Source organism: Micropterus dolomieu, linkage group LG05 (genome assembly GCF_021292245.1).
Source record: "Micropterus dolomieu isolate WLL.071019.BEF.003 ecotype Adirondacks linkage group LG05, ASM2129224v1, whole genome shotgun sequence".
Taxonomy (NCBI): Eukaryota; Metazoa; Chordata; class Actinopteri; order Centrarchiformes; family Centrarchidae; genus Micropterus; species Micropterus dolomieu.
The window spans coordinates 32,692,577-32,710,296 of NC_060154.1; the positions used below are offsets into that span (position 1 = coordinate 32,692,577).

Below are 17,720 nucleotides of genomic sequence, written 5' to 3' on the forward strand. Positions count from 1 at the left end.
TTTGATTGACTGCATGTACTTTGTGAAGTGAAAACAAGTGTCATTCTTTGACAGAATAATTTCATTTTGAGTCAGATTTCCAGTGTTTTGGTAAAGATGGTGTGTGCAGAGAAAAATGTGTTATATTTTGAAATGAAGAGTTAGTATATATTTAACAAAATATTTTTTTGAGAAGAAAATTATCCATTTGGCCAATTGTGTTTTGTAGGTGTGAGTCTGTGTTAAGAGTTTAGAAAAAGTATCTGAAGTATGGGTAAGCGCTTGTTAGAGACTGAAAAAAACTGTAATGATTCCACCTAGTTGGATTCATTATTACTCTGTGCAGGTCATTCTTTGTTTCATTTTATTTATTTTTATTTAACCTTTATTTAACCAGGAAGTCCCTTGAGATTGAAATCTCTTTTCACTTACCCACAGGTTTGTTTGGATGTGCACACATTCTTCTGTGTTTACAGTTTTTCTTGATTGCTAAGACACATTTCTTGAAAGCTGCTCTCCTTTTCTCTAAACTGTGAACACAAAACCCAATTTTCAAGCTACATTCACAAAACCTCAGACTCTTCTTGCAAAACCAAACTTTCACCTCAAAACTGTTCAATAAGTGCTCAAAACTGAACTATGTTGTCAAATCGTGCCCCAAGTCAATCAAAATTAAAAACACTACTGAACAGTCACTAAATAATACGTAGAAAAATAGAACACACAATGCATAAGGCCTTGAAGCTGGAGAAATAAATGTTTATTGTTCACTGTAGGCTAAATGCATGTTGCAAAACAAAAAAACCCTGTGCATTTAGCACTTGTACAAAAAGACAAAACAGAAATCTTGTGCATTTACACGTAGCACTTGTAAAAACAAACAGAAATCTTATGCGTTTGCCACTTGTGTACAGTAAGCCCATGTAAAAATAAAGCACAAAAATATACAAATAAGTGCATTACTCAGCCACAGCATCATGTCTCCGTACTGGGTCAGGCCACAGGACTTCATGCACATCACAGGCCACATTTTGTCTGGCCAGGCAACGGGGGAAAAAACTCCTGGCATGCCGTATCCAGGCTTGGCATGCCTCCACACCTGTGTCACCACAGGCAAGTCCCATGGCTTGCAGGAGATTTATCCTGGTGTAAGGTTGGCGTTACCTTATATATATATATACCTTCCACCGCCATGAGGAGAAGAATTCCTCAATGGGGTTTAGGAAAGGGGAGTACGGTGGAAGGCAAAGATTGATAAAACCTTGGTTCACTCTCTAACCTGGAGGGCTCTGTGAAAACTCACATTGTCCCAAACAACAACATAGATGGGATGCTCATCCTGCTGCCCTAACAGAGCATCTTGCATGTGATTGAGGGAAATGAGGAGCTGGTGAGTGTTGTAGGGCCCCAGGTTGGCATGATGGCGGACAACCCCATGATTGCTGATGGCAGCACATATGTGACATTGCCACCATGCTGCCCAGGAACACCAACAATGGCCCGATGGCCAATCACATTATGGCCTCTCCTTCTCCTTTTGGTGAGATTAAACCCAGCTTCATCCATGTAGATGTATTCATGGGGTCTTTCCATTGTATCCAGTTGAAAAACCCTCTGTAGAAATAGATATAGTTTTGTAAGTGATACTGAAAAAGTGATTTAGGCCACTACAGTAAATCACTACTTAGAGTAATCAACATTGAATGTGTCTGGATATATGCCAATCTGTACATACTGGAATCTTTGCTCTTTGACTCTGTCTGAGTTGCGATCAAAGGGCACTCTGTATAGCTGTTTCACGCGCAGTCTGTTGCGCTCGAGGACACGATCAACAGTAGAGAGGCTGACACTGTTGAGACCCTCAAAATTTACATGGTCCTCAATGATCTTCTGCTGAATTTCACTCAGTTTAATGGCATTGTTCTCACGAACCATATCAACAATTAGGGTCTCTTGGTGTGGGGAGAACATACCTGTCCTCCCACTCCCATGTGGTAGTCTTTCAATTCTACAAAAAGAGAACATGGAGTTACAAAAAATATACATGGAATACTAGGCCTACAAACAGTTAGATCAACCCTCCATTACAATACTACAGTACATTGGTACAGTGATGTACTGAAACATATATTTACTTACAGTATACTGTGGTACAGTATATAGTATGTCATACAGTAATTGCTGTCAACATTTACATACTGTACTATAATGTCAAAAAAAGGTAATTAACTGTTCTCTTCTCTAAATCTTTGGATTATGGTGGACACAGTGAATCTACTGATGTTTGGTTGTACCCTTTGTCCAGCCTCCCTCATGCTCATACCATGGAAAAGAACATGGTCAATCACAGTAGCTCTGTGATACATTTCATCAGATATTACTCTTCTTTGTCTTCGCTGACCACCTCGACCACCTCGACCTCCTCTCACACGAACTCTTCCTCTCAGATTTCTATCTATTGTAGGGCCTCACAAACCAGTGCTCTCTGAACTGGCTTACTGTATGTGTTCCCTCACATCATTAGCCACAAGTGTGATCAATTTTGAGTTGTTGTGTTCAAGTGGTGACACCTGTGCTTTAATTGTGTTTGACTTTTGTCACCTGTGCTCACCATTATGCAGCACGGGTGCATCACAATGAAAATGTGTTGGCGAGTTGTGTCTAAACTGGTGAAAAGTGCTTATGATTTTGCCAAAAGAGTGATTGATTCAATCAGTGCGTTCAGGCAACTGAGCATTTGGTTCAGACAATAGGGTTTAGTGTTTTAGCAATTGATAAAAACTGAAATCTGAGGAGTCAACAGTCAGCCGAATGGAAAACACAGCAGCCTCTCAGACCAGATGATGCTGTACAGTAGTAGTAGTAGTAGTAGTACAATAGGATACAGATATATTTAAAAATAATAGAACACAAAGCAAGTCTCTCCATATTTTTTTAACTAATATTATATTCATAACAACAGCAAGGAGTAGCCTATGGTATGTTTGTTTCTTAACGGCTGAAATAAAAAAATAATACAAGTCTCTCCTGACTTTAGAACTAACGTTACTGTTTTGCACATGCATTTATAAGAGAAGTATTCAGTGCTTTTACAAAACACAAAACGTTGCTTAGCGCCACTCTCTCCTGCCGAGTGGTGCATCACTGGCAGTAGCAACCGGAGTTTCTTTCTACAGACTAAGTTTCACAGTGCTGTGCTGCTTTAGCAGACAATTCAATAAATGAGATGCAGAATTGTTTGTGGTTGAAAGCTTTTTGCACAGAGTTTACAATGGCAATACTTACAGCTGTGGAGAGAATGCCTCTCTCCCTCCTTCTCCATTCTTCCTTTAGTTTTTGGCTAACCGCTGACTTGAACAACATGTCACTGTAAACCCAGATAAGTTGATTTTACTTAAACCATTTTTGTCAAGTGATTGCCTCAAATGGTTTAAGTTATTGACAGTAGAGAAAATTAATTTGTTTAAGTATAGTCAACTTAAATGTGCAATAGTCAGAATTTAATATTTTTAAGTTACATACACTTAAATGGTTTAAGTAATCACAATAGAAATGTATAGTGGAGTCTACTTAAAAGTACAATAGTCAAAACTTAATATTATAAGTCAAATACACTTAAAATTCTAGTTTTATTAAAAATATGAATATATAAAATTTTTAAATATTTGGAAAAAGAAAATTCAAATTAAATTATTCTTTTTTCAATGACCACACAATGCCGTACATTTCATTTATTTTATTTAGATACACAACAAAGCAACAAATATGTATTAACAATGATGCTGTGTGAAATACCAGATGCAAATCCAAAATAACAGTAAGACCTTGTTTTCATAAAATTATCAAAATGTGTCTTTGCCAACAATTGCATGAGGTACGTTGGTGAGTGCTTCCATTACAAGGCTGCCCTCTAGGATGATCCCCACTCTTGAGGAGTTTTTGGAGTCTCCCTCATTAAAATTCTATAGTGTTAGAAACAAGACAAAAGGAGCATATTCAGGTTAACAGCAATTTGTCTACAAACAGCTGTGTGGTCTTCATAAACATTATGATTTTCATAATTCACAGTGGTTTTATTTTAGACAATGTTGTGTAAACAGGCATTTTTTGTGTGTTCATGTCTAGGTGTCTCTCATGGTGTAGATCCCATGTTTTGAGAGGTAGTGTTTTGGACAAATGTGATATGTGATAGAGAAGTAGGGAATTATTGGGGTAAGTGTGTTTTCGATCAATAAAGGCAATATTAGAAATACATTGGAGATGTTTGGATTTATTCAGTGGAGCCGCCACAAACTATGCGTCGACTGGAAGTTCCAGCAGCAGCCCCTCAGTGGTTTAGGTTTTTTGTTTTTGCAGAAATCAAGTCACTATACAAGCCCTTTGAATTTTTGTATAATTTGCAGTATTAAATGCAGTAATTAATTTCCTCTTGCTAATAGTGAAAGCACATTATCAAGTTAAAATCAACTTAAGTGTAATGAACATCTTCATAAATGCTACTCATCATAACTCATCATCCCAAATAAACAAAACATAGGAGAATGGAAAAACTGAGTCAAACACCAATCAAAAAACTTTACTCACTGCTCTTAAAGAATATAGATGCATCACCCTCAAGAATGACTGGAAGTCCTCTCAGGACAATGCATCTAATGGCTGTTGGTTCAGTGCTCTGCAAAGAGATATAACACAAGAAATATATCTTTACCAGTTTATTTGTTCATATAGAGAAGTACCACAAGGGATGGTGGGTGAATAAGTTTTTGTAATATGTATGAACTAACCATCAATATCATAACAAAAAAAAACAGAAATATCAACCCACCGTTGATTTCCATTTACACAAACCATCATCAACCCACCGTTGATTTCCATCAAGCTTGGACACAAACCATCAAGAACACCGAAGAACTCTTCTTTAAGATTTAAGTACACCAGAAAAATATGAAATAACTTATATTTTGTTATTTAGGCAGAGTTACTTATAACACTAATAAACCTCAAATTTTGACCGATGATGTATGTAACACAAAAAATACAAGAAATTTAAAGACACAAGTAGAGAGAGACACTCAAAAATCACAATTGTCGTAATTGTCCAACACTAAAAATGTAAGTATAAGTCAACGTCAAATTTACACACATTTAAATGTACACATTTCAAACTAGAAATGTTCCAGGTTTCTAACTTTCAGTTTCAAACTTGCTAAAAATGCAGGCATGCAAATTGCAAAGATCTTAGATTGCTCTGTGTAAATTAGAAAATGGCGCAACTTTCTCTAACCGCCAACAGACAAGCACAGACTTGTCTTGAGTTTTGAGCCAATCACAACCGGGCAGCACTGTGGCCTGAGGTAAAAGTTGATAGTTTAAGTTTGTTAAACTTACAAAAATGAGTACACCCAATGACTGTCTCACTTTGGCAGGTGCACATACACTGGCCAGCCAGGTGTATGTGCACCTGCCAAAGTATATTTGGCAACCCACTTTAGCATTTTGCAGAGAAACGGTGAGGGAGAGGTCATCTGGTATTATGACAACAGACACGCAGGAAATGTTACATTACGGAGCGACAGTTAAGTTTAAGTTTCAATCCACATACGGCCCACTTGAAAACTGAATCACGGGTTAGTTTATTAAACACGGCGACTTTATGAAGTGTACTGCTGATGGAGAAAGTCAGCAGAGACACATACAGGGAGAGAGAGACAGAAAGCGGCGGAGCCAGCTGGCGTGTTTGCAATGAGACCAGAGGTGCAGGCTAGATGTGTGTGAGTGTGGGGAGAGGAGCAGAGGAGCAGATTCAAGTAGTAAATAAACACTAAAATAAGGTGGAAAATTACATATATATATATATATATATATATATATTACAATTATATATATCGGTATATTCTCCTAAGTGGCTTGGTGTGGGGGGTGGGGGTTTAGCGGGCCTGTTTTTACTATCTTTAGTAACTTAGCTTGTTTCTTATTTCACCGTTTTAATTATACTTCATTCTCCATCTTAACTATCACTCACTTAGTGAATCCGCCTCTTCCAGTTCTCCTCACAGACCAAACGTACCTCTGCTGCAAACACCCATTACCAGTACCAGCTCGCCTCGACTCAACTCGACTCGGTTGGGCTGTGCTCCGTTTTCCATTGCAGATAGTACCCAGAGATAGTACCCCTCAATGTAGCTGGTCGTCATAGCAACGACACACATAACAGCTGTCTCTTGATTTAAGTTAAAACATTTCAACATTACCCAGAATGTAAAGACAGATAAGACGGAGGTGATAAGAAAAAAAGTACCTGGTAGCAGGTACAAGTACAACTTTTACACAATGGAAAACCAAAAAAAGTTGAGCTGGTACCATGCAGTGGAAAAGGGGCAGGGAGAGAGGAGCATACGCTGGCAGGACTTTACGGAAACATATTAATTAACTCAACATCAAACTATATCGGTATAAACGGTAATGTCTTTTGATATGAGGTATAACGATATACTGGCCAGCCCTAATGTGGAGATATGAAATTGCTTCGTTTTTTAGTGCCACCTAGTGGCCAATTGGTACCAAAGTTTGTGTAAAGCCTCTGTGGGACATGGGAACGTAGTAACCCAAGGTTTGTGTTAATTGGACAGGCCTACGCAGAGATATGACATCACATTCATGTTTTGACTGTAGCATACAGGAAGTTGTTACTTCAGTTGTTACTTCAGGACGACGATACAGAGTGCCTCTGGCAAACAGGAATATCTATAAGCGATCTTTTATACCTAGTGCAATAAATTTAATGAATAAACTGCACTAATTGGAACCGGCACCGATGTGATATGATGTTGGTATGTTTATTTATGTTCATGTATGTATAGTGATTATTATTATTATTATGTATAGTGTTTTTATAGGTCTGGTGAGACCAAAGACAATTTTCCATCCTTGGCTGGACAACAAAGTGGTATTCTATTCTATAACTTGTGCATTTTTTGGAGAATGAAAATTCTTTTAATAACTCCGAATAAGTCCGATCCGTATAACGTTACAGCATCCGCTGCCGCATTTCTACCGTTAAAAAAAGCCAGGTCCCTGCCGCCGCTCGGACCGCGATAATGTTTACTTTTACCTTCTGGGGAATCCCTCACCTAACACAGCTCAGGCTTATCTCCTCCTTGATTAGTAAATCTGAAGGAACAACAACCATCCAGCATTTTGGCAACGCAAAAGTAACAAACTCAAAGTAACAGTGTATCACTTGCATATTGGTTGGCAGGCAACGGGAAAATAACGTCCAAGGGAGCGTTTTCTTTGGAATGTGACGTTGTGTGAAAACTACGAATACCAGCCCTGTGAATTTCATTTACAGAATGTTTACGGCTTACGGACCAAGGAAAAGGGAAAAAAGATCTGTCCGATTATGCGTGGTCCTCAGCCCACTTGGGAATATGGTCATAATAATCCCAGAAAATAAAGCAGTGTGAAAGCACCTTTAGATACTGAGCAGCTCTCGTTATAAATATTATGTACTGCTCTGAGTTGTTTTAAAGAGGTGGTATTATGGTTTTTGGCTTTCCCCCTCTCCTTTATTGAGTTATATCTCTTTTTTGTGCATGTACTAGGTTTGCAAAGTGAAAAAGCCCAAAGTCCAGCCCAAAGGGAGTTCCCACATCTCCCACAGAAAACTCTGCTCTGTGTAGACTACAAACAGCTCGTCCAGCCTTTACTTCCCTTTCTTGTGACGTCACAATGAAAATACGTGTCATAATGGTCGCTGAGCGACTAGTACGACACGCCCTCAAAAACACAGTGGAAAAACACTGAGCTGCAGCACACACGTCCTCTCCCTTCCAAACACTAGCTACCCTCCAGGCAGTCAGTGGACATGAAGTTGTTACTGTGATGTAGAGACAGAGCTCAGTTAAAACTTTATGGATGAAAGATACTTTTGTTACAGATTAATAACTCACCACTCTGAAACTCTTGCTCCAGTCCAAATTAGCAACCTGGTCGGCAACATGTAGCCTACAGCTGAATCAAAGCTGTTTACCGCCTTTTCGCTGACCCGCCTTTCTCTGCTTCTGATTGGCTAGTAGTCATTAACTAGGAACTGCGCATGTGCAACTCCCAACAAAGATCATTTAGAGACACTCCATAGCTAAAACGAAGCCTTCAACACAGGGTGAAAAGAGGAGCTGCAGCAATGTGCAGTATGACAAAAATATGGTGTTTTTTGAAAATTAAACCATGTAAACCTGTTCTGGTACAATCCCTAAATAAGATTTTGAACCTGAAAATGAGCATAATACCACCTCTTTAATAAGACTCAAGACCTCAGAGGTAACCCAAACGTGCTGTTTGCCAACTTGTCCAACATCTGTAACTAATCCATGCATTGATAAATTGAGTAGTCAACCTCATTCAATATACATACATAGTTGTCAGGCTATGTTTTTGTGAGTGGGACTGACCATTTCCATTCTGAGCTGCCATACTAATGCTTGCTTTCATGATTACATGAACTTTTGTTTGGATTGACCACTCTGCTTGTTGTTTGGCCCCGTCAGTGAAAACGCTAAGCTCAGTTGTTAATGCTGAGTGTTCATCATGATTGGTCTGTGTTTATACTCTCCTCATTCTCAGTGCTGTCTGTCTGGTGTGATGGCTGTGCTGTTGGTACTTCTCCACTCGGTGCTCCTATTGTCCCTCCACACACCTGGTCGAGCATCTCCATCCTGCCCTGTGAGCTGTCGCTGCTACAGCCTCACGGTGGAGTGTGGCTCCACCGGCCTGAAGGACACCCCCAAACACATTCCTCCATCCACACAGGTTGGTTCATTGTACTAAACATCAATCTTAACTGATCCAAGAATTAAAGAACCAATGATACACAGATCACTGTCATAGTTCTTTAAAAAATATACCAGTTCTGACCTAGACTCTCCCTTTGTACCTCTTTATCTTGTCTTCTCTCCATCCAGACCATCTTCCTCCAGGACAATGTGATTGGTCAGATCCATCGACGGGACCTCGCTCTGCTGAGGCACCTGCACTACTTGTACTTGCAGGTGACAAACACACACATAGTGGTGTATAAATACCTTACATAATGAACCATTATGTTTTTATTACCTTAGAATGAGCCATATCTATCTACATATGCCGCGGTTCCCCTTAAATGGACGTCGCCAACTTGCACCAAACGGACAAATGGCTCTACAGAGCGTGTTTCATCACTGTGTTGAATACGTACACAGAACAAGAACAAGAAGAAGTAACAGTAGTGGTGTAGATGTATTAGTAGTAGTAGTAGTAGTCGTCTGGTTTATTAAACGTAAGAAAAGAAGATAAATTTGGTTGTGTTATTTAGCACAATAGCCGACAGAACGTGTCGGCCACATGGGAAAGGGTGGGCTGAGCACCATTCATGTAGTATTGGAATAATCTGAATATTTTTTTCCTCCTTAAATCATTATTACAAAAAGAGAAATAAAGTATACATGGGACATAAAGAAGTATACAAGTATGTATAGGGATGTCTGCGTGTCATTTACACGCTCTGATAATGCTAATCCAACACATCTTTGTAGTAGTGTCCACTTGTGATTCCACATTCTGACGTAAGAGCACATGAACACACACTGAAGTACCGTGAACCACTGGTTGCAATTTACAACCCTCACCACTACATGTCACTAAAACTTACACACTTTAAGAAACCATACAAAAGAGTTTATCCTGATAATAAAAAAATATATTAAATAAATAATAATAATTTCAGGTAATTTATCAGACCTCATACAGCTCCCTCTGGACAAAAAGTATTTTTTCACATATGCAGTAGTACTCCCCAACACCTGGAAACAGACTAGTAATGAAAAATGTATTCTAACCAAGATGAAAACATGTCAGATACCTGTTCCAGCAGCAAATGATTAAAAAACAGTATCAAAGCAGCAGTTCCTTAGTTAGTTTTTCACCTTGGTTGCTTGGTTCTCCTCCAGAACAACACCATTTCAGCAGTGGAGCCTGGCTCTTTCCAGAACCAGGGTCAGTTGTTGGAGCTGGCTCTGAACGGGAACAGGATCCACCTAGTGACAGCTGACATGTTTCAGGGACTTGAACATCTCCGCATTCTCTATCTGGCAGGAAATGACATCACACGCCTCCTGGACTACACCTTCCGTGGCTTACAGGTAAGGCATGTTAGAGCACTTGTTTGATCTTTTGACATTTCACTTTCACAAATACATACAACTCTGTACAGCCATATGCAAGGTGCTTTCTAAATTTCCTGCTCAGGGCAGCATTTTTCTTTCTTCCTATATGAAGCTCCACAGATGATATGCACCATTCCTTCCACATACATTTCACCAAGATGGCGGCATATGTCCATGCAGCGTCCAATAGCATGTACCTTTGGAGGAACTCACTGTTTTTCCACCGGAGGGACCAGGGTCTAAATGTAGTCCCTGCTCGGGGGGGTGGGGGGGGGTAGTACTTTCCGAAAGTACCGGTACTTCGGGGCTTGCCTTGCATATAAATGGCTTTAACTGGAGAATGTCTGCTGTTTTTCTACGACTGCTCCTCTATTTTCCACCTTTGTTTGCAAACCAATAAATCACAATCAACAGTCAAATAGCCACAGGAGTCTCGCCAATGTCCACCTGAGATCATACATTGGCATTAAATATTGGTAGGCTATTGGAAATAGCAGCCAGCATGCAGCGGTGTGTTTACGGTAAATACTGGGTCCTAAGTTGTTGTTTTAAGTTTAAGTTTAAGACCGAAGTCGTGGTGTCTCTTCTCCAAAACAAGAGGAACAGCTGATCACAGCAGGTAATTAAGCTTATTAAACATCTTGTTCCTCCAACACAGACATGAGTCCTGCAGCTGATCTGCAGCTCTTGTTGCTGGAAATGTTTTAATAACCTTCCAAACTGTCGCGATTTTATTTGTGTGTTGCCTTCTCTGTGCTGGAGTTATTTTAAGAACTTTATGGTTTTATCCAGTTTGTTATCCACAGAAGTCTCGCCGATGTCCGCCTGAGATCGTATGTCGGCCTTAAATTTATAACTGGGAAACAGCAGCCAGCGTTCAGCAGTGTGTGGAGTTAAGCAAAATACTGGGTCCGAAGTTGTTGTTTTAAGTTATCAGCCAGGAAGTTTCTACATGGAGCCGAAGTCAGTCTCCAAAACAAGATGAACAGCTGATTACAGCAGGTAATTAAAGCTCGTTAAACATCCCGTTCTTCCAACAGCAGGCGGGCACAGACGTGAGTGCTGCAGCTGATAGGCTACAGCTTTTGTCGGCTGGAAGTGTTTTAATAACCTTCCAAACTGTCGCGATTTTATTTGTGTTGCTTTCTCTGTGCTGGAGTTATTGTAAGTTTTATGGCGTGATCCAGTTTGTTTGGCTACCAATAGCCTAAAGGTGTAAAGAACTTTATTGTGTGTCTCTTCATTATAGCTCCCGCATAAAAAAAAGCTGCTTTAATGGTCAAGTAAAGCCTATAGTTTCATTATATTCCAGTAAAATCTGATGTTCATTTATAAATGTTGCTCATGGATAGTGGTTACAAATAATGATGCCTGTGCATCGCTTTGTATGGTCTTTAGACCACGGTGGAAACGCACATAACAGTGGGCTGAAGGAACCTTTTAGTTCCTTTTAAAAGAGATCTGGGGACTTAAAAGTCCCTGATACCTTTGGTCGAAAAGCAGCTTTAAGAGCCCTTTATCAACAACAATGTGAGTGGCGTCAATCTAGTTTACAGATTAGTTTGTCAATAACTACCTCCCTGGAGGGTACCTAGCGGATTTAAGAGCCCTTTAATAAAACAAAAGTGTGCCAAAAAATGCAATTACTATCTCACTGGTGCACAACAAAAACAAAAATTCCACAACACAACTGAATAAAGAGGGAAAAAAATGCATAATTGTTGCAATAAAGTTGGTATTTAGACGGCGTCACACGGGGCACCAGATATGTTGGGGGTTTTCAACATATGGTGAGGTTTGGTTATTAGCTGAATATCAAAGATATTCTATAAATATTAATAAAATTATTAATTAAAATGATTAATATTCAAAATTATTAATTATAATTAATAAACACGGGGGGCCACCCTGGAATCAGGGACCAATAACCAAATATGAGCCAAGTATGATCAGTCTAAAATAAGGTTTGTCCACCTACTAATGGCAAACAGAGAAGGGTGAATCCGCACACTGGCCGTGGCAACCAACTCTTACTACAACATCATACACAAATAATCACAGTGCACCTTCCTTCAAACGTATTAAATACAGAAGCTGTTGTTCTCACGTGAAATTGCATTTAGGCTTGGTAGATCACATTGCGTGTAGTAAATAAATGCATTTGCATGTTATGCCCCAAAATATATATTCATTAACGCAGACAGACAGAGAGAGACAGAGAGAGAGAGTGTAAAGGTGATGTTGCTATAGACTGAATGAATAATGGTACAGATATTTATAGTAGTGTTAATGATAATAATCGTAATGTTAATGATTATAATAAAAAATAATAACAATAGGACTAGTAACAATAATTGCAACAGAGGGTGTCGAGAAGGAACACGGGGTTAGCAGGTGACTTGCAACCACAGATCCAGACTCCACAGCTCCAGAGCCAGAAACACCTGCAGGAAGTGATAGGAGGAGAGAGGAGAGGGACGAGAAAGCACAAGACTACCGGAAAGGGAAGAATACAGGAGAATTGTGACTCTCTCATAGATAGCAATGAAAAACAGGAGTCTCCCAGGAAAATCAGGAGGTTTGGTTCCAAACAGCCTCTCATTCAGAACTGCCATGGCTGCACTAGTTCAACTAAAGGGTCATACTTTTAACCAAAACATGCCTTAAGACCTTATTGCTTTTTTATGTTTTTTTCCTAGCAAATACAATTTATTATAATGAAATTGTGCTAAATTCCAGAGCTTATTTTTTCTTCCAGAAATGTACCGATCCTTTGCAACCCTAGCTTTGACAAAGTCAGCTTTCAGAACCAACAGATCCACAGGGGATGCCATCACCACTGTCCTCCACTCAGCCCTCATACACTTTGAGAAAAACAACACCTACATCAGAATGCTGTTTGTGAATTTCAGCTCAGCATTCAACACAATCTCCCCATGAAACTGATCAGCAAACCCAGCACTCTGGGTTTAAATAGTCTCACAAACAGACCCCAGTCAGTTCAGATTGGTAGACTTACCACCTCCACTCTAGTGCTCAACACGGGAGCCCCCCAGGGCTGTGTGCTCAGCCTCCTCCTGTTCACGCTGTACACATACGACCGCAATGCAGGAATGGAGAGAACTCTGTTGTGAAGTTTGTAGATGACATCACCATCATAGGCCAGATTTCAAACAACGATGAGACATTTTGGGAGGAAATGTCTTGCAAAGTGGTGCTCAGAGAACAACCTGCTGCTCAACATCAGCAAAACCAAGGAGCTGATCATTGATTTCAGGAAAAAGGGTATAAAGACACACACTCCTACTGTCTACGTCAGTGGTGCTGAGGTGGAGCAGGTTTACAGTTTCAGGTTCCTGGGAATCAGCATCAAAGAGAACCTGACATGGTCATCTCACATCTACACGCTGGTGAAGAAAGCTCAGAAACGACTGGTTTTCTTGAGGAAGCTTAAGAAGGCCAAGTTCCACACCAAGTTCTTGTCAGCTTTTACAGAGGAGCAATAGAAAGCATCCTGACTGGAAACATCACCAACTGGCATGGGATGTGCACAGACATCATTGGTATACATCTGCCAGCATCAGTGATATGAGGTGCTTACATAGGGGCAGTACCACCCCAGCCACAGCCTGTTCACCCTGCTACTGTCTGGAAAAAGATATAGTTTTTCCACCAGACTGCAGAGCAGCTTCTTTCCTCAAGCTGAGAGAATCCTAAATTCATCCTCAACACCGCACCATAAATAAATGACATAGAACTCTATATTTCACATATAGTATAAATGTTTCGCATGTATGTATATAAGTAAGGAAGCCCTAAGCAGCCATCCATTCAAATATTTTACTAACTCTGTTATCCCGTGATAACAAAGGTGTTTTTCTTTTTTATAATCCTCTTCAACAAAGAGTGTGTTTCAAAGAGCGTACTGGACTGTGTGCGTCCCGGCGACTGTCCACATCCATCCACCTTTAGACTTTTCATTCACCCATCATTCCCAAGCAGTGGAAATTCCTGCGCATCTCATTCAGGGAAAGCCATTTAATGTTACACATTTCCTGACGGCTATTTTAAAGGTTTTGAAATAGCTATCGGGAAATGTGTGATTGGATTCCCCTGAATCTCTTCAGAACAACTTTGTTGAAGAGGATGATAAAAAAACCACACACAAGAAGAAAAAAAATCTTTGAGAGTGGGAGTTGAACACACAATCCTTGGATTACAAGTCCAGCGCTCTACCAACTGAGATAACTAGTAAGACTATAACGTTCTATGAAATTATTGTAAACAAATGCACCTGCCGTCCACTGTATTCTGCTATGTTTTGTTATGAAAATGATCCCGTTATCACGGGAAAACACATCATAATATTTTCCTTATAAATATAATTTTGTTTTCCTTTATATTTCTTCTTTTAGTGCGACTTTTATAGTTAGTTAAATTTTATTGCCTATTTATTGTTTCTATTCGTATTCTAATTTAAATATTTGAATGTGTATACCGTGTGTGTGTGTGTGTGTGTGTGTGTGTGTGCGTGTGTCATCAAGGGGCTACAACTGAATTTTAATGTGAATCCCGTATTGTATAATGACAATAACACAGAACCTAAATGTCTCTGCAGCGTCTACAGGAGCTCCATTTGCAGCACAACAGTATAGAGATGTTAGCAGACCAGGCTCTAGTTGGTTTGACTTCTCTGGCTCTGCTGGACCTGAGTAGGAATAATCTTCACACCATTGGCCCTGCGTCTCTGCGACCTCTGGTCAGCCTGCAGGTGCTGCGCATCACAGGTGAGACTGTATTACTGACATACATCTTAAATGTGAAAACATTAGGGTTGGTCCTGAGGAAAACTTGAGAACAACTGACAGTCAGACTGCTGTTTTTGCAGAATCACATACACTGAGGTATAAAGGAGCGGCGGCCTCATGTATTAACGCTGCCTACGCATAAAAGGGTTACATATACGGGTTACATGGTTTTCACGAGCACGTTTGATGTATGAAAACGAACATAATGTGAGAATGTGCGGACCGTCCACAAACTTTTGTCTGGCTCTGTCAGTAAACTCCAAAGTACTGAAACCAAATGTCTTAAAATAGCGTTTCCACTCCAGTTTCTGAGCAACGTCTATGAAGGAGTTCTCTGATACAAAATAAAATTGAATGTAAGATAAGGATGATTTAAACATTCAAACCAGCAGTGTTATTTGTGCTACTGAGCCATATCTATTCCATATTGCACTTTTCAATTGTAAAAGATAGAAGCCAAGTGCTAACTCAACTCAATGTCCGCTCAATATTTCAGCCCCCCCAGAGCGCAGAGGGGAGGGCCGGACTGTATGCAACGGATACTCACGGTCAGTTGTGGAGCAGTTTATGAACGGTCAGCATAAAGCCAGGATATTGTCAGGAGGCAGAATGCAGGCCCGCCTTTCCCCGATATTAGACGTAAATTTAGCTACTGACTCCTTTTCAGACTCGGCTAACTGATGGAAGTGTTATCATCATCTTCATCATCATCTTAAAAATCCAAGATAAAAGAAAATAGCATTAAAGATTTCCAGAAGAGAGCATCAGTAGTTTTTAATAATATCCTCTATGCATATATCACCACACGACTGTGCTGTAAGGCACTCAGAGCCACCGCTGTGGAGCACAAACATCTTCACCACCTGCACATATGGACTGTGTAAATAAAAGTTAGGAAAGGACAGCTAAAAATTTCTTCTCCCTTCCACTTCAGTGATCAGCACCTCGATCTCGCACTCAGCGAAGTTTCTCTTTTTCACATATTTTGCAGCAGCAGTTGTTATTTAGACCTTAGGAGGTGATGTTAGCGTAGTTATGGTCATTTGCATAGTAATTTATGGGAGGAGCCGAGACGGGGTATGTGGCTCGTGCATGTGTGCTCAGTTTCACGTTGATTGGGATGTATAAAAGGAAAGGTACGCAGGACCTGGCGTACGCCTGGTTTTATACATGTGGATATTTCTGTGCATACGTACTTTTGTGACTATGCCATCTTTTAGTATGAAAGCTGTGCAGTCTTTTATACATGAAGCCCCTGGTTATCCCTGTACCTCTTTTTGCATGGTTACTCCCAAATCTTTAATCCAGTCAGTGCAGTGTCCTTGTTTTTTTTACAAAAGTCAGTCCAAAACCATTCATAACCCTCCTGTCAAATCCTTATATACACCTTAGAAATACCTTATTTACTCTTCACAAAACATTGTTTTTCAGTACACCGAAATGTCTTCTTCCTACCACCACAAATGGCTAGGACCTCAACTGGTTCAGCACATAACCTCCTGTCCACTGCTCTGCTGTAGACAACCCCTGGCGCTGTGACTGTGCTCTCCACTGGCTAAGGAGCTGGATTGATGAGGAGGGTCAGCGACTGCTCAGCTCTGCAGAACGTCGGCTGGTCTGCACTGAGCCACCTCGCCTTTCCCACCTTAGCCTGGTGGAGGTCCCTCTCAATAGCCTGGTGTGTATCCCTCCACTGGTGCAGCTGGAGCCCAGAAGGCTAGCTGTGCGCCTGGGAGAGAGCCTCAGGGTGTCCTGCCATGCATCTGGTTACCCTCGACCACAGGTAGGAATACTTAATGTGAACAAGTATAACTTTTAGCAATTTCCAGAACATCCAGTCCAAAATAGTCTAGCAGCAGTTTCCATGTCATTATGTGATGGTTGTGCCCGAATCGATTTTTAAGAATAGTGATTTTCAAATGGTTTTAACATTTTAAAGCCATTGTAGTTATGAAGTAAGTGTAGGTAAGGTGTTGTTCCACCATGAACCTCCAGTCCAGTGCAGCTTCATTGCTTCTTGTTGTAGATTCTCCAGATGTGTCGAACACTACCGAAGGATCGCGTAACATTCTTCCAAAAGATATTCCGTGACTTGGTGTTTTGATGATGGTGGTGGGGAACACTGTTTAGTTAGGTCTGGTGACTGTGAAGGCCATTATAGCACACTTACTAGTGTAACAGGAAATATGTGGCCATATTTTACTGGGGGACCCGTACTTGGGTGGGTCTGCTTTTACCTTTAGTAAGAGGTACATTAAAAAAATTAGAGGGCGTGTTTTTATTATTTTTAGTAACTTAGCTTGTTTCTTATTTCACCGTTTTAATTATACTTAATTCTCCATCTTAAAAGGGGCATTATGTAATTTCCAGCGGCCACTAGCAGTGCGTTTCTTAGATTGCAACCAGGCGTGTGCTCATACGCGTGCTCGCTTGAAGTCATGAGTGAGCATAATCCGAAACAACCAGTTTCATACTGAAAAACCACAATAAACGCAGGAACACCAGCATGCAGGCTGTGGCTTTTCACTCAGACATGTTCAGGCTCTGTTACTTCAACGTTCCCGTCTCAGAGGCAGATCAACACCGGCTCCGTAACGTTACTTCATTCAGCGCAGCGTGACAGAGAGGCAGAGTGACAGCGGCTATCTGACAGGGAGAACAGACAGAGCTGGAAACTCAGGTATACTCCCACTGCAACGTTACAGTAATAGTTTTATCAGCTGCATGCAGA

The 17,720-nt window shown here is 40.4% G+C and overlaps 1 protein-coding gene and 1 long non-coding RNA gene across 6 annotated transcripts in view; one reads left to right on the forward strand and one right to left on the reverse strand.

The window, feature by feature from the left end:
• Positions 1–17,720, forward strand: part of LOC123970833 (leucine-rich repeat-containing protein 24-like) — a 36,948-nt gene that overhangs the window by 5,087 nt on the left and 14,141 nt on the right. For 3 of the 5 annotated variants that reach the window (XR_006825067.1, XR_006825068.1, XM_046049172.1), the window contains exons 1-5: positions 8,197–8,790; positions 8,943–9,029; positions 9,966–10,157; positions 14,800–14,968; positions 16,510–16,772. Coding sequence is in view for 3 of the 5 variants with exons in the window: in XM_046049172.1 (XP_045905128.1) it covers positions 8,569–8,790; positions 8,943–9,029; positions 9,966–10,157; positions 14,800–14,968; positions 16,510–16,772 (933 nt within the window). In the remaining 2 variants the exon portion in view is untranslated. Of the gene's footprint in view, positions 1–6,704; positions 6,810–8,196; positions 8,791–8,942; positions 9,030–9,965; positions 10,158–14,799; positions 14,969–16,509; positions 16,773–17,720 lie in introns of those variants that run through there. The other 2 variants (XM_046049173.1, XM_046049174.1) reach the window with 2 other exon arrangements.
• On the reverse strand, positions 3,707–7,452 carry LOC123970859. Its single transcript, XR_006825079.1, has 3 exons — positions 7,110–7,452; positions 4,564–4,651; positions 3,707–3,941 (listed from the first exon to the last, which is right to left on the reverse strand). It is a non-coding gene; the product is annotated as an uncharacterized LOC123970859 (long non-coding RNA).